The sequence below is a fragment of the Carassius gibelio genome, chromosome A13 (assembly GCF_023724105.1).
Source record: "Carassius gibelio isolate Cgi1373 ecotype wild population from Czech Republic chromosome A13, carGib1.2-hapl.c, whole genome shotgun sequence".
NCBI classification, from domain to species: Eukaryota; Metazoa; Chordata; class Actinopteri; order Cypriniformes; family Cyprinidae; genus Carassius; species Carassius gibelio.
In genome coordinates, this window is record NC_068383.1 from 26,719,973 (window position 1) to 26,744,119 (window position 24,147).

Genomic DNA, 24,147 nt, shown 5'->3' on the forward strand with positions numbered 1-24,147 from the left:
GGCTGTTTACCACAAACACAACATTTATAAATTATTTTGTTTTCAAATCCAAACACTGTTACTGAAAAGGCTTTTTCAGCACTGTGATTCCTTTTTTCTTACTTTTACAATACAGTAATACAATCAACAAGTAATACACTGACATGTTTAAACACAATAAATATAAGCAACACATTATTCAATGCTTTTTACTTTTTCATTAACTTATATATTAAGTTGCTCAAGCAATTGGCAAAACATTACAACTCCCTTTCTTAAGTTATCACAAACTTACCAATGACAGAAATAGTCAGCTCTACTGCCTTTTCTTTTGCATTTAAATCTTTATTAGTTTACATCCAACCTGTGGTTCATAAATAATATTGTTTCCCGACCTCCATGTGTTGCATCTATTATTGCTTTCTTGATCTAAAAGGGCTCTAGCCAAAAATCCATATGTTGAATTTGAAACACAGTAGATTTTAATTATATGCATTTATGGTGTAATTACATTTTTGTTTGAGATTTACCTATATAAAAATCATAATTAAACTTTATTGGGTCTGCTACTTGTGCACAATGCATACATTTTAATATTAAGGCTAAAAAAATATTTTTTTGATGAGGATTTTATGATTTTTCAATAATATTGGTATAATATCGGTAAAATATCGGTAAAGATATTAACGTGTGCCTGAAGTATACGTGCAATAGTCCAATTTAAGCACAATCAAATATATTTCAGTATATTTTAGTTGGACTTCAGCACTACTTCTGCACAATTAATAATTTAGACATAATATCGGTAAATGTTTAAAGTGGCTACTGCACAATTAAAGTGACCCATGAACCGGCCTGCTTATAGGTTATGCAATCTGAAATCTGCTATAATTTTGTCTTATGGGAACAGCTCTTCTTTGTGCTGATGGAATTTTAATTATTATTTTTTTTATTGTGCATTGTTCCAGCTGTGCTCAAAAGTCAAGGCAGGCTCTTATTTTGAAAGGGTCTGTCTGGTGGGCGACAGTCAGAGCGCTGTCTCCGAGTGCTCGCGCGCTTCACGCTGACGCCGCTCAACAGATCAGACGCACGGTCGTGAAAGACCGCAAAGCACGCGAAGACGCTGCTGTATCTCAGGTCATTTGTTTCCTCAGAGCCCGTTTATCTCTGGAGTATCCAAGCGGGATCGTTAGCCGGTGTAAGAGACACACAGAGAGAGCGGTGAAGGAGGAGGAGGCCACTCCTTGATAAACTGTGCATACGCACAAGGCTCGCTCATACAGCTGCTACTGCTGCTGTTTACCATCAGCAGATGTGTTTGGACTCATAAATCACTACAGCCGTGTGTGTATGTGTGGATCCTCTGCGTTCACGATCATCCCGTGTCGGATATTCAAAGGGAAAACATGTAACCAGGCAACACGAACGCAGGTGAGACCATCCTGCAAACATCTCTATTGTCTCTAACACTGAGTACCATGGTCTTATTCTGCATAAACATGGGAATCATTCAGTACGTCAGTATAGTAAAGTATCAAGCTGTTACTCTCTGATATATAACTGTAATTTCACAGTTACTTCTACTTACTATAGTTACCACCAACTAACCTAAACCAAACATAACCTAATGCAAGTAACTACATGTTTTTAATACTTAAATCACAAGAGCTTTGATTCTATTAGGCTTCCTTTAAAAATATAGTGTTCTTTGGAAGTAGCATCTAATACCACGGTAAATTATTTTAGGACACTGTACTTTTTGCATTGGCCTTGACAAAAAGTATGGTGATAGAGACAGATGGTATTTTGATTTGAGCCATACCCTCCATTATTTGAGGTATAGCCAATCTCTTATTCAGACGGACTGCTGCCACACATGAAGTCCTGTGATCTGACCAAGGACAGCTGCTTTGAACAGGCCGATTTCACTCGTCTGTCTCTAGGGCTGTGTGTGTTTTGACTGCGCTCTGTGTATCACACAGACTTCCTTGGTTACGTGGATCTGAGTGCCATGGCCCTTCAGACAGCCAGACCTCACAAACACCTGTCAAGAACCAACGCTGGGATCCCGCTTCTGATCTAAAAGCACAACCAAACGGAAGAAAGGTAATCCAGTCTCGTCAATGAAATGCTTTCTTAATGCAGTTTAAAATACCTGTTTGCTTTAGGCTACAGTGGTCTATAAATGTAAAAAGAATCATGTGGAGCTTCTGCCGTGGCTTCAGGGCTCATGCAGGGTGTTGTTGTCTCAGGTTGGCTGCTGTATTTAGTTACCCAGCAGAAGCGCGGGAGGCCTCGGGAACGTAACCTGATATGTTAGCGCTTGTGTCCTGCTGCTATCTATCCAGCATTCTTGAATTGCATTTTTGCATCCAAGTTCAAGATTCCTGCTGCAGACAAAACTATTGATGAACCGTAGAGTTATTGAACTGAACTGAATCAAACACTGAACCGACTGGAGCTGGGTAATGAGCCGGTCACCTGCTGTAGAGCTGAGCTGAGTTACCTCCAGGTTTGCTACATTCGCTCTGTTACTAAACTGATTTGAGACGCATAATAGCACCATTATATTCTGTAGAGCGGCTTTACAACTAAAAGTGAATGTGACCAGATTAACACTGTTATTCTCCTGTTTATTACCGTGACTGTGTTAACAGCAGTTGTTCTAGCAAATGAAACCAGTTTACATTGTTGTAATTGTTTAATGCATTGTTGATTTGCAACCAGATTACTTTGAAGGTAAAAGCTGGGCCTTATGGGTGAATCTCATGAGACCTGTCCAAAACATCTCTGCTTAGGTTTCTCCCCAAACCCACAAGAAAGAGAGCACTTCCACTTTGCTTATAGTAAGGAATCTTTTTGAGTTTCCTTGGGAAGTTCTTTTCATGATAATTAAGCATGTTCACCTAAATGTTCATTACTATATATTTATATGTCACCATTGAGAATAATAGGATTTCAAATAATTTCAAAATTACAACTCCAGATGCATTAACAGTAAAGAGAATTTCGGGACAAATGGGCTTATTTGTTATGAAAATAAAGTCTTCAAAATAAATAAATTGACCATGCAAAATGCATTGTAAAATGCCTTGGTACGCACAGCCCAGACTAAATGCTGACGCAAACCCTTCAGGGACCAAAAGATCACGTTCAGTCATGATGCAGGAAATGACAATGTCATGTGGTGAAAATGTGCTTCTGTACTTTGAAGTAACACTTGATGTGTCATAACTGATGACTGATCCGTCAACTGCTTTCCTAAAACAGGCTAGAGTTGAGATCCTACAGCAGCAGGAGTGAGGTGAAAGCACAGGCACATCGCAGCCATGCTGGAGGAGGACATGGAAGTGGCCATCAAGGTGGTGGTGGTGGGGAACGGGGCGGTCGGGAAGTCCAGTATGATCCAGCGATACTGCAAGGGCATCTTCACCAAGGACTACAAAAAGACCATCGGGGTTGACTTTCTGGAGAGACAGTTCATGTAAGCATGCTTTTACGCTTCACTCGGGTCGCTTTGAAATGCTTTTATAGGTTTCTATTGTCTGTGCTCTTTTACTTGGAAGAAGAAAACCATTTCTTTAGAAACTGAGTAATCCAGGAAGTTTCTTTGGATAGCGCACACTCATTACTCACGCAAAGCATTTTTGTGAATGAGTACAGCTCTATTGCATTTGTCAGAATGCATTGTAAAGTCACAAGAGTATATTACATGGAATGTGTATTACACAATACGATGCATTCACATTGGCCTTCATTGTACAGATGTTACAAAAAAACCAGAAGCGATATTAAATGTGAGTCTATAACCATGAGGAATTGTCTTGAACATTGTGGGGAGCCCAAGCACATTAGTGATGTGGTAATAATAGTGGTTTAAAGGGAGTTGCGGGAATAAAGATAGAACATTAGTAAATAACTTTATTATTTAGTAATTAAGCAGGATAATAAATCTTAGCTGTGTAATTATGCCAAATGTTTTTTTGTCATGTCACATTCAGTTAAGAATTACATTATTACATTTTAAAAACTCATTTACTTTATTAATGTCATTAAACAGTAGTCAGATCATACACGTTTATCTACTTTTACATATTACCTTGCACTCTTTCACTGTTAAAACTGAGGGGGCATGTTGGAATTCATTATTGTTTTTGGTGAACAGTAGACCCCGCCTTCTTTGATCTGATTGGCCATCTGAATCATTCTGACTAGCGGTCAACCGATATGTGTTTTTAACACCAGATGCCGATATCTTGGAACGCAAGGTAGCCAATAGCAGATATAATTTTTAAATTATTATTATTATTTCAGAAATTTGAAATCATTTGACAATGGATTAAAAAATAAATGTGAAAAAGAAACATACTTACACTTTAGATGACAGTATTTTTCACAAATAAATAAATATTTAATAAAAATTGAAAAATTTAACACCGTAATCAGCAGGGCACTCAGTATTCTGGAAATGTGTGTGCATTGGGAATCATATTTTTCAAATAAAGCCATGGTAATCCTCATTTTACTTACAGCACCCAGTGAAAATGACGTGTATGACAGTGGGCAAATGCATAAAGTGCACCATAATTTGAAATCACGAGTTTAAAGTTTAAAGCATTCAATTCACAATGGACCGACCGTCACACACAGAACACACGATCATGCTGGATACACACTTCACAAGAGTTTGCAATTAAATTATTAAATAAAATAATAAATAATTAAATTCATTAGTCATTCAAAGATTATGCTTAATGCTGACGGCAAACGAGTAAGTATTATAATGTTTGCCTTTCTATTACTAATAAGCTTAATATAAAAGCAACCGTTATAATACTTTCTGTATACATTAATTCCTTTGTTTAACCGTTTTATCTGTATTAGACAGAAATGTTAATGACGACGACAGACAAGCGAGAGTGTGTGAGCACTGTGTGCACTCAGGTGCTGCTCTCAGCGCCATCAAAATAAAAGTTACACCTCGAACACATCGACTGATGCCGATATTTAAAAAATGCAAAATATCGGCCGATATATCGGCAGTAGCTATATATTGCTCGAGCACTATGTCTGACATTTTGAATGACTGTTAGACCACTGAGGGAGTAGGGCTCGATTTTTAAGACATAAGTTTTCATTGAATCGATTGTAAAATCTATTTTCCATGTCTGAAAAAAAAAGAAGTTTCCATTTTCAACACCAAATAACAGACTAACATAAAGAGAGCGCTGGAAATGCATGCAGAGTGGACTGCTGCCATAACATAAATGAAAAACATTCTTTATTCACTATATGTCCAGCTGTTGAGAGGACGAGCTCCGACCGCACTGAAGTCCCAGGGACAACTACTTCATTGCCAGCTGTGCAAGGTGGGGGTATTTCATACTGCCAATCTTCCACCACTAAAGCGGGTCGCTGTCAGCTGGCAATGGTGGCTACTTTTCATAACTCATCATGCCGTTTCTTTGAAAACACTAGATGCAGCGATTCAAACCACCGTGAAACTATAGGCACATAAAATTGCTGGTATTTTCTGTCTAGCTTTCGCAACGCCTACTGCACTTTCGGAATTTTTTATTTTCTTTTTCTGCTTGTTTTGAGTTTTGTTACATCTAGAATTTGTTTAATTCTTTTAAAATTAATAGTGTACATATTTGGTTAAAATCAATTCCCTATTTTTGTTTTCGAAACTTTTTTTGGTTGGTCCGATTGATTGTGCAATCAATTTTCGAACGAAAAGTGACAGCCCTATGAGGCAGACCAGACTGAAATGTGATCATCATCCTCTGACAGCGTGTACTAATGGACAGCATCAGAATGATCTCGAGAAAATCAAATGATGTGAGGAGAGCTTGGCCAAATCTGACGCAATGTCTGTGGTAGTAATGGCTCTGCCCGCAGGGATTTTGCTGTGCTGTTCATAGTGCAGCAGATTCAGTGTACAGGGGCTGATTTACATTATTTACATGTGAGAGTGACCTACTGAGTGTCAGGCGAAGCATAGTTTAGTTATTAGTAGGCTATGTTATTTGTATTTAATTCAGTAGATTATCCATAAATAGGCTTTATCGTTATGTAATATAAAAACCAGTTTGTGTTAATCCATCTCAGGTGGACCATTGATCTTGCTTGAACATTATAAGCACACAAATAAAGAAGGTTTTTACCTCAAAACAAAAATATTGTTAAAACAGTATTATACAAATAAAATAAATGGTAGTTTTGCAAAACCAGTACATTAAAGAGTTACTAAACAAAAAAAATTAAAATAAAATGTAAAAAAAAAAATGGGTCAAGCAGCCAATTTTACATTTTTTGGGCCACTTGAAATGGCCTGACACATTTGACACACGCGGTTACTGTGATTAATTGTCATAGGAAGATTTTGGCAGTACTGCCCAGCTCTATTTCATATACTGCTATTATGTAGTATGTACTAGGGCTGCGTATCAACAGCAAAGTCATGATACAATATGTATTACGATAAAGAGGCTATGATACGATACATATCACTATACAGAGGCCATGATACGATACTTATCACGATATAGGACAGCACTAAATTTTACCTCAGCAGAACTTAATAAAACAGCTTTATAAAGCGCCTCCATAACAGTACTACAATATAGGAAATGGCATACATTTCATGCTAACATTGGGCAATCCCCACCAGGTACAACATTCTGATTGTTTGCATCTTATTTTTAAGCCCTTAAATAATAAAGTACACTACTCGTTCTAATAAATTTATATTGCAACTGTCATTGCACAAATGAATGCAGTCTCTACATTTTAATAATGCTTAAATAAAATAAAAATAAGAGTTCTAAACTAATACACTGTCTTCTGTATCTAACGCACACACTCGGTCACTCACACTTCCCTGCATTTTTTTTTTTTTTTTTATATATTCTAAATAGAATAAATAGTGTCTAAATACTAAATAGCTTAATCACTCGAGCTACATTTATCTTACTCAACAAGGAGCTGGTAACATCATTGTTTCTAAAGGAATTAAAGCCAAAGCTTCACTGTTGTTCTGCTGAAGCTCTCTCATCACCTGGATCTCTTCTTCGCTCGTTTGACTCGCGCCTGGTGCTGAGGTGAAGCTGAAGCTCATGTCTGAAAGGCTCCCATTTGATGGTATCATAAAGACATTCTGCGTCTAAATAAACACAATTCTTGTCAAGAAAAAGAGACTGAAGCAGCAGTTGTGAGCGGAGTGGCCAACACTAGCTCTGGCCCTGCGTTAATTACATTAAATATGTTTAATGTTTTAAAATGGAAAAATGTATCGCCTGCATAAAGACGCGTAATTTTTACAGCACTAAAGAAAACATCAACATCAAAAAATGCATTCAAAATTAGATTACACCAGGGTTTCCCAAACTGGGTTTAATTTAAGAACTGCAGTTGGTTGATAATTATTGAAATATTAAATAAACTCTTTTATATTAAGGAGAAAAACATGGAAATGTTCATTACATGAACAGACATGAATAAACATGGAAACAGCAATGGCACACCCAAAGTCTTCCAGGTTTGAAAAGTTTTTTTTTTTTTCTAGAACAATATGTAATCCATAAAATGATGATCCATGAAACCCTTGAGCATTTTAAAATGTAATATACTCTACTTACTAGTATTTAATTTTTGTAATCTGTTTAAATAATCCAGATTACATCAGTTTCTACTCAACACTGCACACAGAAGGTACAATAATCAACTCACACATGCAAACAAAGCCTGAATCATTCACAACTTTAAACAGAAATGAATGCCAGGAAATATGGCTCACATTTGTCATGGCAGATGACAAAACGCTTCCAAACAAGCAAACGTCATGTTTGCATTTAAATATGGTTTATGACAAATAACACGCGGTGACACACAGGCAACCCCTTGGGAAAGAACATCCTCAGTTCCTGGATCTCAGTCTCTTTCCAATATACCATGAGACATGTCATCGGCAGTAAATGCCAGAGAAAATCTCTGCGGTTTACTGTTTGTCCACACAAAACTAAATGAGGAACAAACGAGCTGGCAGTGGCTTCATCTGTTGCAATGCCTAGTCAAACTGAGAATGAAAGCAGATGTGAATTGTAACCTGTCATGCGGCCCAACCGATTTTGGGAAATGATTTGACCATTTTTATTAGTTTTTTTTTTCAGCTAATTATTTTCTAGTTTTATTGTTTTCTAGTATCTTTCAGATATGCATATATCAGTTTGACATTTGTTTGCACGTGTTTCAGAGTTAATGGGGAGGACGTCAGGCTGATGTTGTGGGACACGGCAGGACAGGAGGAGTTCGATGCCATCACCAAGGCCTATTACAGAGGTGAGAGCGTCTGGGGTCTTTCTCTCCAGCTGTACACCTGTGTTTGTCTGTGAGCAGGTGTGTGACGAGTGTGTGGTCCTGCAGGAGCTCAGGCCTGTGTGCTGGTCTTCTCCACCACCGACAGAGAGTCCTTCGAGGCCATCAGCAGCTGGAGGGAGAAGGTGGAGACGGAGGTCGGGGACATACCCACCGTCCTGGTGCAGAACAAAATCGACCTTCTGGACGACACGGTTATCAAAAAGTAAGACGGAAAGAATCAGGGTTCATTAATGTGTCTGTAGAGAGCGATGTCAAAGCCTGTGTTGTTTCTTCAGTGAGGAGGCTGAAGGTCTCGCTAAGAGGCTGAAGTTGAGATTCTATCGGACGTCAGTGAAAGAAGACCTGAACGTCAATGAGGGTGAGCCAGAACGCATTTGAGTTTAGAAAACTTATCCACGCTCAACTGTAAAATAACTCATTTTTAGTGCTGTCAAATGATTAATCGTGATTAATCGCATCCAAAATAAGTCTTTGTTTACGTAATACATGTGTGTACTGTCTATATTTATTATGTGTATATAAATACACACACATGCATGTATATATTTAAGATAAATAGGTTATGTTTATATTTTAGATATATTTATATATAATATAAATTACATGAATATAAATATATACATCTAAATATTTTCGAAATATACTGTGTGTGTGTTACAATTATGGATGCCAGAATTATGTAATTGCTCAAAGCTAGAATTAATTTTTCAAAGTCCACTTATGTTATTCTGTGCACTTAATTTGTTTTTTTCTTTCTACGTGTTATCTTAAGGGTTTTCCCATTGTTTTAGTTTTAGTATGACGTTATAATGCCATTCATATATTTACTTTTTTATAATTTAAAGAAGAAACAGATCCAGTGTGTATTTGACATTTGAGGCTTAATATTATAGAAAAGCACTAAAAGTTTTCAGCTTGTTTATTTTCATATAAAAATACAGCATGCAGTTGCATCAAACAATGGTATAAATTTATTTCAATGTAAATTGTGATAGTCATAATTAATAATCGCAATTACAATCTCAAGGGAATAAATGGGAATTATGATTTTCGTTCAGCCCTAACACAGACACACACACACACACACACACACACATATTATGTAAACAAAGACTTTTATTTTGGATGCGATTAATCGCACTACTCATTTGATATATTTTTGATGTTGTAGTTTTTAAGTATCTAGCTGACAAATATCTACAACGACTCAAGCAACAGTCAGCAGAAGAGACAGAGGTTGTTCACACATCCAGCAATAAAATAGGTATGTTTAAAAAAACTTTTTTACAATGTTTTATTTATGGATGGGTATTTTCGGACATCACATGATCCGATCTGATTTCTAGTCTTGGACTTAAGATTCTAAAGCATTTCTTAATCTACTTATTTTATTTTATTTTTTTATTAATTGATTTGTTTGCTAACCTTACTAAATGTATTTCATTTTTATTAAATTACCATAAGTGGGATACTTTTTTTGAATAATTACAAATAATAAATTAATCAAAACAATTGCATGTTAAGAATTATAACCAACTAAATCTAGTTTCAAATCATACAAGCAAATAAAGGGGAACAAAGAAACATTACAAGCAATAAACAAAAAGTGCTTTCGCTCTCTGAGAGTTTCCAGACAGGCGAAGTTATGGATTTTTCTCAGAATTGTTAATATTGGTGTCCCTGGAGCACAAAACCAGTCTGAAGTCTCTGGGGGGTATCTTTTATGCCAAAAATCATTAGGATATTAAGATCTTGTTCCATGAACACATTTAGTAAATTTCCTACTGTAAATATATAAAAACTTTATTTTTGATTAGTAATGTGCATTGCTAAGAATTCATTTGAACGACTTCAAAGGTGATTTTTTTTGCTCCCTCAGATTCCAGATTTTCAAACAGTTGTATCTCAGTCAAATATTGTCCTCCTAACAAACCAGACATCAATGGAAATTTGATTTATTCAGCTTTTAGAAGATGTATAATTAAGACTAAATTAATTTTGTGTTTCAGGGTCACATTTGATTATTACTGATGACATCACAGACACATCGTGTACATTTTATTTTATTGTATTACAACACTGCTAGTGTTTAAATGTAGCTTTAGCGTGGCTGTTTTAAATGCTCATGACATGTGTTCTTACTGTTTTGAGGTGTTTTCAACACTACCGGGGGCAGTCACCTCCACCAGGCCGCCGGCGATCTGAACGGCCGTGAGGTCATTAACCTGCGCCCAAACAAGCAGAGGACCAAGAAAACCAAAAACCCCCTGGGCAGCTGCAGACTGCTGTAGAGCGTGTCTGATCCACAGTATGCCTTGCTGCAGGTCATCTCAAGCTTCAATAGCACTAGAGTCCACTCTGAACGTGTGAGATCCAGAGCAGAGGTGTGTGTGTGTGTGTGTGTGTGTGTGTGTGTGTGTGTGTGTGTGTGTGTGTGTGTGTGTGTGTGTGTGTGTGTGTGTGTCGTCATGCTGCTGGCGTCCTCTGCTGGCTGACACTAGTGTTTCTGCCAATAGCAGCCTCACACAGTAAACTGTGTCTGTTGAGCTATTTTTGACAAGTAAATCTTTCGGACACTGCCCTTTCTCACATTTGAACAATGATTAAGGCTCATAATTGGAATGAAAAGCGAGCATATTTTCTCCCAGTCAAATCTATGGTGAGTTCCTTCAGATGTGCATTATATCACGTGGTTCACAGCAGGGTAGTTTTCTCTGAGGAGATTCTTTACAGCAGAAACCGTTTCTAACACACCGTTTGTGCGTTTGGACCGTTCATCGTTTGTGCAATATGTTTGTATCGATGGAGTCGCATCATTTGCTGTCACAATCTTCCCTTAAGAGTTGTGTAGATGTGTTTCTCACCAGTTTCAATCCACATGTTCTTATAGGTATTTTTGTATGAAAAATATAATAATGACTTAATTAGATTCGTAACATTTAACAGAGTGCCAAATGTTTCTAAACTCTACGTACTTGTAAGAAATGTAAATATTGTTAGTAAATGGACAGATTTTGAACTCGATATGATTGATATGCATCAGCATCCTCTTCTGAATCTCTGTCATATTAAAAGAGATGGTATTATAGAAACATTTCTTTAGGGATGAAGAAAAGTTGTTTTTTTATTAATTTGCTGATAACTGGCAGCGCGGGCAGATATTACAGCGTGAAACTGCTAGGGCTGGGCGATATAGCTGCTAGAAATTAGATCTTGATATTATTTAGCCTTTATGAAGATGGCATTGAAATGGCATAAAACAGAGATTTCTTTTCAAAGTAGTTCTAGCCAAAAGAACTACTTTTAGCCAAGTTAAGACATTTAAATGTTAAAACTTAAGTGCAGTAAAATCCATGGCATGTTTTCACACTATTCACTAATTGAACAAAATGCTGTTTAATTATTTTCACACCAAGCAATAAATATTAACACTTATTTACACATTTCCCCCTCTTTTTAAATTTTGACTCTTAAATGTGCATGAACTTTTAAATGTATTCATTTCTATTTTTAATGCATTAAATGCACTGTTTCTTGCATTAAAAATATTTAGCTATTTACTATTGCTGCTATTGCAACTGAAGTTGAAGTAAAAGATCTCTTTCCTATCGCCCAGTCCTTCTGATACACATGTACATCTGCACCAGTTATGATGCTGCGCACATATAGACACTCAGCTTTTTCCAAAATTACTGGATTCAATAGTCTTCATTACTGGAAAGTAAATACACGTTTTAAGCAAGTTAGTGTCAAAACCCACCCCGACCCATGAATTTACAATAACTGTATAAAACTCACTGTTTTCAGTGTATATTTGAGTAAGGGTTCGAGATTACCAGTGGCACATCACCCGACTAAATCACACTGATGTTCAGCACAGTATTAGGCTTTTGATGTGTACAGGAATCCACCAAGAAACATTTCAGAAGAGTTTATTTAATGTGTGTTTCTAGAGGATCTATGACTGACACTAGCCTCTCAAAGTCCCAGAGCCTTAAGACACGACTGATCGGAAAATTGATGTGCTAAATGTTTTCCTCGATTTGGGTCTATCATATCGTCCATGAACTCAGCCTTTAAAATATATAGTTACAGACCGTCCCTGCTGTCTTATAAGGATAATGCTGAGCTGAAGCAGGATTCGTGCTCTTGCCATTCTCCGTTCCCTTGTTTCATGTGGCTTAGCTCTCGATTGATTGTATTGTTCATGAATCGCATGCCTTGCATTTTCGTTTGAAAGTGGAGTTCTGGTACTTTGCCTCCACGGCCTTCATGTTTACTGCGCTCCTCAGCTTCACGTGATGATCACTGGTTTTCTCATTTTGCTGCAGTGAAATGATGGCGACACTACAATGAACTAAAGGCACTTTATTGATCTGATATAATTCCTGATCATGCTATTGCTTGGTTATCTTACATATACTGTAAGGATACAGTTATCTTTATTTCTAACACAAGAGCTGCTCGGTTGTTTTCTAGTAGACATAAGAATATGCCAGCAGCAGCATCTGTCACTACCTGTGTATTTTTGTAGTCATTTGAAGTGATTTGTTTTTGACTGTACGATTAAACTTCTGATGGGATCGTTCTGTGACTGATGTGTCTTGTCTGTGCACCGCTGATACTTGGCTCCGTTCTGAAAAAGGACAAAAATAAAAAGGTATTTCTATTGTACTGTTTTATTTTACTGCAGAGGCTGTAAAGACCATCCTAATAGAAGAAGGTGAAATTCCCAGCAAACTGAGAGTCAAACCTCATTAGATTATACAGAGCAAGAGAGAAAACCATGTGCTGCTGCTCTGAAAATAATCACAGGCCAGTCAAATCATATTCACGGGGCTTCCAGCGCCAATGTCAGTCCATACCAACAGAATTAGTGATTTTGCATTGCTTCATATCAGTTAATAAAGTTTTTATAGTTTATTTTAAAGTTATATGAGTTTAGTGAAAAGTGAAAAACACAGAAGTAAAAGTAAAATAAATATGCATAAGATCAAGATGACATCATTGGTTATAAAACCTGTGACGTGTGTGTGTGTGTGTGTGTGTGTTGTCCTGAAGGCTATCAAAGGCACGTGTGGCACTCATCAGTCCCTCATCCTCTATTTGCCATTGGCGAATCACAAAGAAATGATAGTAGTATACAACGGTATATGATTAAATGTAATTATTAAATTTACTAAATATCATCCAACTCGTCTTGAATGACCATATCCCATGACCCACACAAAAGATTCAGTGAATGGGACCTGTTCGCTGAAATGAATCGTCCAAAAGAGCCGATTCGCTTAAATGAATCGGACTTCTCAACGCTATCGACCAAGTTCTAGCAGTTTCCAGCGGTCTTGAGTATCATCTACAGATATGGGCTGGGTCTTTCCTTGGTTATACCAGAATACACTCATTCAGACAAGAGTGGAGAAGTTCACCTCGGACACTCAAACAAAGGAAGGGGGATTCATTTCAAGGATCAAGATGACATCACAGAAAAGACAAAAACCACCAGAACACAGCGAGATCTCTCAGACAGGGACAGGCAAGATATGGCTTAATAATTAATCATTTCCTTTATTTAAACTTAAGAAAAACAGAAAGAAAACTACATGCTTAATCAGTACAGTGCATGAACGACATGGGAAAACAAATACTTGGATAGTGTCTTCCCTTTTCAAAATTCCTGTAAGCTTCTTTTCAAGGCTTCCTCCATCTCTGTAAAATGAGAATGCAAATATTTCTAAAAAAAAATAAAAAGGCATTTTTTTTAAACAAACCTCATCAATATGAATGTTAAGATCAAACAAATAAAATTGTTGTATGATTTGTGGGTCTTTCACCGGTGATTACTCAAACTAACATGATGCTTCAGTCTCAAACCCAAACCATAAAACAAGAAACAGACAAAACACCGCACCATACATGTGCTCATGGATCCTGCCCCAGATCCCATCTATTACAAGAAGTATCACACTGGGCCAAAGCCCAAGAAAATGAAACATACCCACAATGATAATACGGTTCATGCATGTAAAGCTGGCAAAATAAACATCGCATTAATGAATGAACAGCATACTCTCAATGAGCTCTGACACTGTTCAGAAATATAAGATTTTTGGTAGCATTATTACATAAATATGTCGAGTTTAAATTATTACCAATATCCAGCTCTTTGGATTTCTTGGCCTCCTCTGCACTCAGAGCCAAAGCCAGTTTCAAGTCCTGATCAAATGGACCTACGGAGAAATAATGTTACTTGTCCATGTACTTTGTTGATCTGCTGAATCATCACAGTACTCCGTTACAACACAACATCCCAACGGACTAAAGTAAAGCAGTGGAAAGAGTAAACCTACCATCACCATCCTGTGAAACGGTCACCTCTTTTTCAAGAATACTTGAGGTAATGGCATTCTTTACGTCTTGAAACTCATTGACTGAAAAAAACAAAAACAGAATATATATATATACATACACACACGTTTGTTTTTGTGAAAAGTGGGTTCATCCCAAAGGTGTAATGGTTTTTACACTGTACAAACTATATACTCTATGGCCCTACACCAACCCTACTCCTAACCCTCACAAGAAACTTTGTGCATTTTTACTTTCTCAAAAAAAAAAACTCATTCTGTTTGATTTATAAGCGTTTTGAAAAATGGGGACATGTCCTCATAAGTCAACCCTCTCCCAGAGTTGTGTCCTGATATGACACAAAAACAAGAGCGCACACACACACACAGTGTGAAAATATTCAGACCCCCTTAAATTTTTCACTCTTTGTTATATTGCAGCCATTTGCTAAAATCATTTAATATATATATTTTTGTTCCCTCATTTATACTGATTGGACTTGATTAGGAAAGCCACACCTTCCAGCTCACAGTGCATGTCAGAGCAAATGAGAATCATGAGGTCAAAGGAACTGCCTGAAGAGATCAGAGACAGAAGTGTGGCAAGGCACAGATCTGGCCAAGGTTACCAAAAAAAAAAAAAATCTGCTGCACTTAATGTTCCTAAGAGCACAGTGGCCTCCATAATCCTTAAATTAAGACCTTTGGGATGACCAGAACCCTTCCTAGACTTGGCCGTCCAGCCAAACTGAGCTATCGGAGGAGAAGAGCCTTGGTGAGAGAGGTAAAGAAAAACCCAAAGATCACTGTGGCTAAGCTCCAGAGATGCAGTCGGGAGATGGGAGAAAGTTGTAGAGAGTCATCCATCACTGCAGCCCTCCACCAGTCGGGGCTTTATGGTAGAGTGACCCGACGGAAGCCTCTCCTCAGTGCAAGACACATGAAAGCCCCCATGGAGTTTGATGAAAAACACCTGAAGTATTCTCTGGTCTGATGAGAAAACCAGACACTGCTCATCACCTGTCCAATACAGTCCCAACAATGAAGCATGTTGGTGGCAGTATCATGCTGGGGGGTGGTTCTTCGGCTACAGGGACACGACAAAGAGTTGCAATCGAGGGAAAGATGAATGCGGCCAAGTACAGGGATATCCTGGACGGAAACCTTCTCCAGAGTGCTCAGGACTTCAGACTGGGCTGAAGGTTCACCTTCCAACAAGACAATGACCCTAAGCACACAGCTACAATAACGAAAGAGTGGCTTCACAACAACTCTGTGACTGTTCTTGACTGGCCCAGCCAGAGGTCTGACTTAAACTCAATTGAGCATCTCTGGAGAGACCTGAAATTGGCTGTCTACCAACGTTTACCATCCAACCTGACAGACCTGGAGAGGATCTGCGAGGAGGAATGGCAGAAGATCCCCAAATCCAGGAGTGAAAACCTTGTTGCATCTATCCCAAAAAGACTCATGGCTGTATTAGATCAAAAGGGTGTTTCTACTGAATACTGAGCTAAGGGTCTGAATACTTAGGACCATGTGATGTGCTGTGTGTACATTGAGGGAAAAAAAAAAATTACTTAAATGATTTGAGAAAATGGCTGCAATATAACAGAGTGAAACATTTAAGGGTGTTTGAATACTTTCCATACCCACTTTGTGTGTGTGTGTGTGTGTGTGTGTATATATATATATATATATATAATAAAATCATGATACACATGATGTTATACAGACTGGTAGTGTACATATTGGTTTATTGCTGTAGTTTGAAGGGATATTATTGATCTATAATTCAGCTGGAGTCATCATAAAGAGGAAAAACCTGCAAGTAACTCAATATCCATCCAGATACTAAATGGATGCCTTACCATTACTCTGAGGGAAGATCTCCTTGGCATTTATTATGCTGGAGGAGGTGCCTGGTTTCTCGTCTGCGCCGCTGGCTCGTGAAGAAGCACAAGGCTCTGACTGGCAGTGATGCTTGTGGTAATGTGAATGGAAACTGGGTATATCTTTGTGGCTGTGTGAGCAAACAGTGCACAGAACATCGAAACTCTTCTCATTGCCCTGGGTCTTGTGTGTCAGGAGGATGTGCGTCTTCATCTCGGCGTAGGTGGGTGTGTTTTTGTCACACTGGCGACAGCAGTAACTGCATTTATTTTCGGTGGCCAACTGTTTCATGCACTTTGTGAATATAGGTTTCCTTTCCTCCCTGGATTTCTCGGAGCCCATGCAAGGACAAAGTTGCTCAGGGCTTGCAGTCGGACTCTCAGTGGTGTTTTCCATGGCTGCTTGGGAATTATTCGGAGCCTCTTGTAAACAGTAGTAATCTTGGCTGTGCAGACTGTTGTAGTGCTCCTGAAAGTCTTCCTCGGTGTCGTATAGCATGCTATCACACAGCCCGCAGAAGTAGCGCAGGATTATGTCGCCACCATGCTCATTGGCACAATGGCGCCGCAGGGTGGAGTCCTTGAAAAACTTCTGCGGACAGTGGCCACAGGCAAACCTCTGGAAACTGTGGCTGCCCAAATCACCGCAGTGTTTCCGCACCGCCGCCTCAGAGTCGAAGAGGTCTTCACACATCCGACAAAGCCAAGACTCGGCTTTGGGAGGCGAGACACTAGAGCACACGTCTGGCCTGGTGATTTCAGTTTCCGCACTGGTGGACGGTTTGGGGGACATACTGGACGAGACGCAGTCGTCTGCTGTGTCTTCTCTTTCCTGGTAGTAGTTGTGCCCTCTGTGGCTTACACCAACATGGGCCATCATGTCTTCCATCCGCGGCATCTCCACCTTGCACTGTCTGCAGTGGAAGAGGAAGTTGGACAAATGAGCACCACCGTGGAACCGGCTCATGTGCAAGCGCGCTATGGACAATTCGCCCATTAGCTTGCCACAGACTGCACATTTGTGAAAGATCTGATTGGCGGCTTGGAGGTGCTTCCTTGCTTGATCCTCCTCTATGAAGCGTAGGCCGCACTCACAGAACCAGGCGAGCTGTGACCATTTTTTGGATTTGAGTTGGGAATCTAAGCTGGCCAGTCTTTTTCTCTTAACTGAAGGCCCATCTGAATCGCTCCCACACGCCGTGGCCTTCTGAGCGCTCTGGATTTCACAGTAGTTGCTGTAGTACAGAAGGGCCCTGTCCATGCTGCTCACCCTCTTCACCTCATGCTTCAGGAGCTCTCCGTGCTCCTCCATCTCATCCAAACTAAAAAAAGGTTTGGGGCATGAGGAGCAATGACCCATGACTGCCATCGTCCTCATGATTTCAGCCTTGCTTTGATCAGCAGTGACAATAGCGCAGCCATTATTGCAGTGCACACTGGGAAACAAAACAAAAGAATTATCCATTTATTATCCTGGGTTATCCATTTGCTTAATACTTTTTGGATCTTAAAATAAACTAAGCAACTCAAAGAGGGTCTTCGCACCATTGGTACTCAGGCTCTAAAATCGAGGGCACCTTTAACACGCAAACACATGTATCATGTCGGACCGAGAAAAATAAAATTTGAATCAGAGAACCCCCAATATAAACTTACTTGAAGTGTGCTCTTGCCTCCATATGTGAGGTGAGCACCTTAGAGCAGGCTGTGCATTTGACTGTGAAGTCAACGTCCTTACAGAGCGCGATTAAACGGTTCTTTGCATACCGTGGAACTGGTATAGGCAAGCATAATGGTTTCATCTCTGAAATGCAAAATATTAGATTAGTAAAATGTTAAATAAAAAGAAAAAAAAAAGGAATCGTTCAGAGATACAGGATGAAAAAATTGTCTCAAAACAGCTGGACACAATGAGACCACGCACCACAGAGAGTGATGGACTGAGTGAAGTGTTTCTTTGCAGACATGTGCTCAAGGCATTCTTCCTTGATGTTGAAGAGGAGGTAACAGGCAGGACATGCAAAGCAAACAATCAGCTGATAGCTCTGGGAACGGCTGTGACCATCAGTGTCAGGGAAAGACACCTACAGATGACATCCAACACAAGAGACAAAAGCATGGCTTACATGACACTTCTTTTTTTATATATAATTTCTCTCATAAGACAATGAGGTAAAAACTTCTATTTTCATTAGATCTTTCAGATAAAGAGTTCAACTTTAGTTCTGGTCTTAAAGGAGTAACTCACCCAAAAATTAAACATTTTCAGGCCACCCATGATGAGAAGTAAAAAATAAATAAATAAATCTGATACCTTGGCTCATACCAAGTCAATTGCACGCTTCTACGAGATTTAAGATTTTTCACAATTTTGAGAAAAATCTATTTTTTCAGGCTTGTCTTCGATGATGTGCCTGATTTTCACCAAAAGTGGCTCAGATCATCTTCAGATCATACTGCTAAAAAGATTTTCGATAGACCAAACCGTTCATGTTAACAAATTTGAGCAAAAATGGACATGAGGCTATTTCTCCCCAACGCTTTAGCAGATTCTGACCAACATTCGGTATGTATTATAACAAGCATGAACTGAGGGCACATAAGTATTGCCACCAACTGGTTAAAAGATAATAAAAAAGAAATATAGCTTATAACTTCTGACCAGTGTGGCCAAAAATCTTAAGATTGGTCTCGTTAGGTTTGCAATAACATACTGAATCAAACAATACCTAAATTTCATATATCAGCCTTTTGGGGCATTGGCCCTTTTGAGTTGTAGTGAAATGACCATGACCATAAGATGAGTTTTCGTATTTTCTCTCAGATTGGTCCTGAATCACTCTTAGAGGAACATGCCACTATTTTTGAAAATAAGCTAATTTTCGAACTCCTCTAGAGTTAATCAGTTGAGTTTTACCGTTTTTGTATCCTTTCAACCGATCTCTGGCTGTCTTTTAGCTGCAGCTTAGCATCGATCATTGAATCTGATTAGACTGTTAGCATCTCGCTCAAAAATGACCAAAGAGTTTCAATATTTTTCTTATTTATGCAATTTTCTAGGTTCGAGCACAGCCTTTTGGATCTGATGCTACCGATGCGAAGCCACCACAGCGTTGGCTTTTGTCGCCGCTAGTTCTTTGCAGCTACATTTTAGAACTGTTTTTGCTTGTAAATGGTGCTTGATCAGTGCAAATTTCTCTCCTGATGAGTAGATGAGATTACTTTTTCACAGAAGCAGAGCTGGCCTGTGGCATAGGGAACATAGTCAGTTACCCAGGGCATTAAATGATGTAATGCTACATTTCTCTGAATCTTTTTTGATGAAGAATCAAACTCATCTATTTTGAATGGGTGAGTACATTTTCAGTTTCATTATCTTGGGTGAACTACTCCAATTTGAGTGCCAATGCCTTCAGACTTCCATGTTTTCAGGTATGACCACTGTCCTGTTTATCTGTAAGGGCCTGAGAGGGCATTAAAACAGGTGCACTGCTGCAACACTGCCCTTTACACATCTCACTAGCACAAAACACTGCTCTGGACTACTCTGCTTCAAAACACAGGTAAACAAATGCTGATTAGCGCTCCGCATTAACATTTCTATGAATAATGCTCTCACTCACGGGTGATGTTTAACTTGTAGAGCTTCAATGAAAAGTGCATTAAATCACACAAACAATGCAAACGGGTTGTGTTAAACATCGCATCTGGGTTTGACTTGTGAATAAATTATGACCACCTTATAACATCAATAATCATAAAGATGAAAGAAAAGTTTGAAAGTTAAAACCTTGGACTCCACGTGGTCCTTCCACGCACACTTGGAGTGAAAGTAGCACCCACAGGCCACACAGGCATAGAAAGCAGCAGGGCTGCCTCTCAGCGTAATCGTGGGGTCACAGGGGGAATGATCAAACCTAGAAACAAAAACTTAAAGTGGGTCAAACAGACCTCAACTACATCCCCCTAAAAATCAGAACAATTTCTGAACGTGTACCTTTTAAGATGACCCTCGAGCAGAGGAACATTGTCATAGACTCTGGCGCAGTTGATGACCGGGCAGGTCTGAGGGGAACATCTGGCTGCAGCGGGAGCCGATCTGCGCCTCCACAGCGAGCTGGAGTTAACCGTGCCTGGCTGTAACCCTGAGCGATCCAGAGAACGTGAGCAGGAGAACCACACACACACACACACACACACACACACACTCACACTCACACACACTCTACTACTGGAAATAATGAAGTCAGACAAACATTACACACCTGGCATCTTTAGCCAAATATCCACACAGCGCTTGGCATCACTGCTGCCACTATTACCATGGCTGACCGACAGCTCACGCCGCCCATGTGCTTGCTGCGAAATCATTTTCTCCTACGATACAGATCACAAAATACAGTTATCATCAATGTCAATGATTCTACACATGCACTGCAAGTCACCTTCATTTCTACAGCGCTTTAGACACTACACACAGTTTCAAAGAAGCAAATGATTGACTCCTGCTGTAAAGCAGCTCTACAAACACAAAAGTTAACTTTATACAAAACGTACACATTTATTTTTACAATTATTTTTCTAAATCAGCACTTAAAAGAACAGCTCAAAAATGTGAATTTGCTGAACATTTACTTACAATCTAAGTTGTTAATAATAGATTTGGGAATGGGAACAGATTTGAAGAAATGCAGCATTGCATCACATCACTAATGGATGCTCTGCAGTGAATGGGTGCCGTCAGAGCGAGAGTCTAAACCGCTGATAAAAACATCACAATTATCCACATCACTTCAGTGCATCAGTTAATGTGTTGTGAAGCCAAAAGATGCGTGTTTGTAAGAAACAAATCCATCATTAAGATGTTTTTAACATCAAACCGTTGCTTCTTGCTAAACTACGAGCCCATAATCCAGAATTATGCTTTCTCCAGTAAAAAAAGTGTTCTGGTCTGAATCAGGAGTGAAATCTGCACAGATCAAGCACTGTTAACAAGCCAAAACAGTGCTAAATAGTTGGGTGTTGTGAATTTTGATACGAGAGGACAAGAGGGCATAGACTTCTTTGTTATTATGGATACTGGTCAGAAGCGACAGATTCAAGTTAAAACATCCAAATGATGGATTCGGTTTTACTCTCAAGACATTAACTGGTGGACTGGAGTGGTGTGGATTACTTGTGATGTTTTTATCAGCTGTTTGGACTCATTCTGACGGCACCCATTGCACCCATCTTTGGTGATTAATTGATGCAATGCTACATTTCTCCAAATGTGTTCAAACTAATTTTCTTTCATTCTTGGGTGAACACCTCCTTTAATCTTCAGTGATGCTACGTGCACCTATGCATTTTTTAAACTTCTATAAGGATTGAGAAAAGTCCAACCTTAAAAGCTTTGCACTTTTCCCGTCTCTCCAGTTTTTCCACAGCTACTTGCCGTGCCAGTCTGTCCAGCGTGGACATAGCATGAGCCCTCTGCTTGTCCACCTGCTCCTCAACCTGAGCACATCAGAGACAAAACAAGAGCATTTAAACACAAACATGATGCTGTGTATGCATGCAGAAACTAATGAATAGAATATACAATGAAGAGCTTGCCCACAAATTATATATATATATATATATATATATTTTTTTTTTTTTTTCATCTGTAAAAGAATACATCTGAAGATTGCCAGAGCTTGAATGAAGAAAGATGCTCATCGACTCCAAAATAGCAGTCAGTCCCTACTTGCATCCACATGTACTCCTTGCAGACATCAGTCACACAACAAGGTGTTTCTATCAGGGGTGTGTGTGTGTGTGTGTGGGGGGGGGGGGGGTGTTAATGGAGCACAGTTACTAAAGGAGAGGAGCGCGAGGAGTGAAAACTTTCTCTCTTTTTTGTTGTTTCTGACACCCCTTCTTCCTGTTTGCCCTTCTCATCTGCCTCCCAACAAACACTTCAGTATCAGAAAGGTGTCTGTAAGAACTGTGTACTTTAAGCTATTCGCTGTTAAATGAGCCATGTTTGACTGATGCCAAATATCACTTGATCTTCCATGGAGTGTGACGCAATCAAAATGCAAATGAAAATGTAAGACCACCACCATTGACATGCCATTTCTGCATTTGATAGATGCTTTTATCTAAAGCGACTTACAGTGCATTTAGGATACACACACAATCTCTGAGAATTGAACTCATGGTCTTGGAGCTGTTAGGATCACTACAGTTGCAAAAACAGCAGAAGATCACATAAAGCTATCATAGGGCGTGAGCTATGATGTTTGTGTACTGGCTGTGTGACTGAACTCACGGTGTGTGTGGCAGACATGCCTCCCTCATCCTCTCCATCACTCAGCAGGTCAATGCACTCCAGCACCGGTCTCAGAGAGCCCTCCTGAAACACCAGGCTGAGATCAGTCATTCAGTTCTGCTGTATCACACAGACTCAGATCCAGTCCCCAAGTGTGAAGACCTAGATCCAAACCACTGGCCTAATAACTCAGACTCACAGACACAAACTCCACCTCGTCCTCCAGCTCGTCCTCAGTGACTGCAGAAGAAGACATCACATCTGTCCTCTGTGGAGCTGCACATCGATCACTGACGATTAAAACACAGCAAATATTGAAGAATCACATGCAACAACTATCTGCACGAGCTGTAACCTTTAACTAGCATTTAACTGTTATTTTACTTCATTGGATGTGGAGGGTGATCGCATTTTACAGGAAATCAAATGTTATCAATCCTGTAAACAGCTTGAACGTCAACAACTCGTCGACAGGAAAACGAGAGAAAGTCACACCAGACAAACTGAACTGAAAGACGTTCTGCAACGATAACGCTCTCAATCGACTCGCAGTCAAGACAAAATAACAAAATCTGATGCTAATTCGAATAAAAATTAGCAAACCATTACCTAAACTGAGTTCGTAGGAAGCGAACATCAAATCTCGCATCACAGGAAGTGAGCCCTTCAAAATAAAAGTTTCCCGACCACGTGTCATTATTTTTACTTTTACTATTATTTAGATACTAATAATAACGAAACTACTGTGTAATTTTTTTTCTACAAAATATTACAATTATCTTTTTTTAAAAGATCTGGACAAATGACTGAATAACTCACACAGGACTCGTTCTTAAATTATTAGTCTACTATAGGCTATAAGCAATTTTAATAAATAATAATAAAAAAAACTGTTATTAATTGTCAGAGCTGATTAATCTGGATTACGTAATGAGACTTCTTTACTTTTTATTTGATTAAATTACATTTTATAATACGACAGTTACTTTTTAATTGATTACATGACTACACATTATTAACACAATTTCCATAAATGAATAATAATTTATTGATTCTGCCTAATTCCTCTTTTCATGTTTTAAATGTAGCTTTCTCAAATAACCTACCACTTATATACATCCAGAAATTATTCCAGTTTTGTGTAAATACACACAGACCAGTTTCTACTTAGAATGCTGCATTCGACCATAAAAAATAAAATACAAAATAAAATCATTTTCGTGGGTAAGAAGTGTTTCAACATTGCATTAAC

The 24,147-nt window shown here is 38.8% G+C and overlaps 2 protein-coding genes across 7 annotated transcripts; one reads left to right on the forward strand and one right to left on the reverse strand.

Annotated features, from left to right (window-relative positions):
• Positions 1-938: 938 nt before the first annotated feature.
• On the forward strand, positions 939-12,952 carry LOC128026740 (ras-related protein Rab-23). 3 transcript variants are annotated; one of them, XM_052614011.1, is made up of 10 exons: positions 939-1,410; positions 1,962-2,085; positions 2,232-2,491; positions 2,778-2,825; positions 3,250-3,463; positions 8,234-8,319; positions 8,404-8,560; positions 8,634-8,716; positions 9,530-9,622; positions 10,510-12,952. In XM_052614011.1, the coding sequence occupies exons 5-10, from the start codon at positions 3,309-3,311 to the stop codon at positions 10,647-10,649; spliced, it is 714 nt and encodes a 237-aa protein (XP_052469971.1). In that variant the 5' UTR covers positions 939-1,410; positions 1,962-2,085; positions 2,232-2,491; positions 2,778-2,825; positions 3,250-3,308; the 3' UTR covers positions 10,650-12,952. The 3 variants fall into 3 exon arrangements, with proteins under 3 accessions (XP_052469971.1, XP_052469970.1, XP_052469969.1); XM_052614010.1 differs by having other exon boundaries at positions 2,232-2,825; XM_052614009.1 differs by lacking the exons at positions 2,232-2,491; positions 2,778-2,825 and having other exon boundaries at positions 941-1,410.
• Positions 12,953-13,906: 954 nt separating this feature from the next.
• Positions 13,907-23,574, reverse strand: LOC128026721 (E3 SUMO-protein ligase ZNF451). 4 transcript variants are annotated; one of them, XM_052613985.1, is made up of 14 exons: positions 23,280-23,493; positions 23,095-23,185; positions 22,896-22,979; positions 21,983-22,096; positions 20,863-20,974; positions 20,595-20,742; positions 20,388-20,514; positions 18,522-18,681; positions 18,254-18,401; positions 16,577-18,033; positions 14,709-14,789; positions 14,511-14,588; positions 14,357-14,388; positions 13,907-14,067 (listed from the first exon to the last, which is right to left on the reverse strand). In XM_052613985.1, exons 1-13 carry the CDS (start codon positions 23,282-23,284, stop codon positions 14,375-14,377), a joined length of 2,619 nt encoding a protein of 872 aa, XP_052469945.1. In that variant the 5' UTR covers positions 23,285-23,493; the 3' UTR covers positions 13,907-14,067; positions 14,357-14,374. The 4 variants fall into 4 exon arrangements, with proteins under 4 accessions (XP_052469945.1, XP_052469946.1, XP_052469944.1 ...); XM_052613986.1 differs by lacking the exons at positions 14,357-14,388; positions 23,280-23,493 and adding an exon at positions 23,505-23,574; XM_052613984.1 differs by lacking the exon at positions 14,357-14,388 and having other exon boundaries at positions 23,110-23,185; positions 23,280-23,494.
• Positions 23,575-24,147: the final 573 nt, after the last annotated feature.